Source organism: Oculina patagonica, chromosome 2 (genome assembly GCF_052425735.1).
Source record: "Oculina patagonica isolate OP01 chromosome 2, crgOcupat, whole genome shotgun sequence".
NCBI classification, from domain to species: Eukaryota; Metazoa; Cnidaria; class Anthozoa; order Scleractinia; family Oculinidae; genus Oculina; species Oculina patagonica.
Window position 1 is genome coordinate 40,123,584 of NC_135759.1, and position 1,417 is coordinate 40,125,000.

Here is a 1,417-nt window from a genome sequence, read left to right on the forward strand (position 1 = left end):
GCGCAATACATAACATAACATAAATAAACTTTTTTATCTCGATTAATATAGCTAAGAAACTAGTCTCGAGAAACAAGAAATATATATAAAAAAAAAAAAAAAAACCCCCCGAAAGTTTATTACGTGAGGATGGATCCCATTCTCATTAAGTGCTTCCAAGAAATGACTCAGCCACAGCGAATCAGCGCATAAAGCTATTTCAGTTGGTTCATTATTTTGAATTAGTCATTATCGACCGGCGTTTGGCACAAAACAACAACTTTTGATAGATGTAAGGTTATCAAAATATACATAAAGAGAGGAAAAATTAAGCGTGGGTGTTGATAATTTCATCCATTCCTTGGACTTCTTTAGTAATGCTTTCTTGAACTGCCTTGAAAAATAACCCCGTTCTGATATGGTATAAATATGTAAGTCACACCAAAAAATTCCTGGTCATAACTATCATCTAACGGCTAGCTCGAGTTATTAAAATATCAGTGAAATAAATTTAAAAAAATACTATTTAAATACCTTCTTTTTCTTCTTCTTTATTGCCTGGATTGTACAAAAAGACACAATTGCACCACAGATGATAAAGAACCCCATAAAGGACGCGGCAAAGTGCTTTCCTTGTTTGTAGATTTCCTCTCTGTATTCAATGACATGAGCATCACCAAGATCAATATCGAGTAGGGGGATTAAGGACAACATCACCGTCACGATACTGACGAACCAAATAAGGAGAGCACACACCAGAGCCTTCTTGTTCGTCTTCCAGCCAAGGTACTTCAGGTCAAAAGAAATGGCCAGGTACATATTTACCATCATGGCGAGCATCGAAGCAAGGTTGAGTATCAAGAAGAGCCGATTTAAGATGGTGGTCGTGAATGCGAAAACTTTACCTCTGAACCAGCTGGCCTCAAAAACGGTGTAGATAATATACGACGGTATGTTAATGACTACATCTAACAGATCCACCAGGGCGAGATTGGCGACGAGAATGTTCGGAACTGTTCGCAAAGATTTAAACCGAGCAATGACCGCGAGTACGAAACCATTTCCTACCACAGAAGCTGAGGTCAGAATGGCTGTCAACACGCTCATCAAAACCTTGGTGAAAAGTGGTTTCGCAGGATACATTTTGAACGTTCTACATCCTTCGACCGCGAGATTGATGTTCAAACAATTTACGTTTAGCAGACATAAAATCTGCGCTATCTGCACGGGACAAATGCTTTCCTAAATGTATCTTAATTTCCTGTCGGTATAAATAATAATCAGTAAAAGAAACAAAGCCCATCGTCCCTGCAGATTGGTCACTAAGTGGGTTTTGTTTTGTTTTTTTGCAGAAGCTTGGCCTTAGTAACATAAAATTTCTATTTAATCTTTGTTAAATCCCAAATTTTGTTATGTTGACCATACCCTGTAGTTACGG

The 1,417-nt window shown here is 38.0% G+C and overlaps 1 protein-coding gene across 1 annotated transcript; it reads right to left on the reverse strand.

The window, feature by feature from the left end:
• Positions 1-307: 307 nt before the first annotated feature.
• Positions 308-1,122, reverse strand: LOC144642372 (alpha-1A adrenergic receptor-like). Its single transcript, XM_078501336.1, has 2 exons — positions 514-1,122; positions 308-373 (listed from the first exon to the last, which is right to left on the reverse strand). Exons 1-2 carry the CDS (start codon positions 1,120-1,122, stop codon positions 308-310), a joined length of 675 nt encoding a protein of 224 aa, XP_078357462.1.
• Between the last annotated feature and the right edge of the window lie 295 nt (positions 1,123-1,417).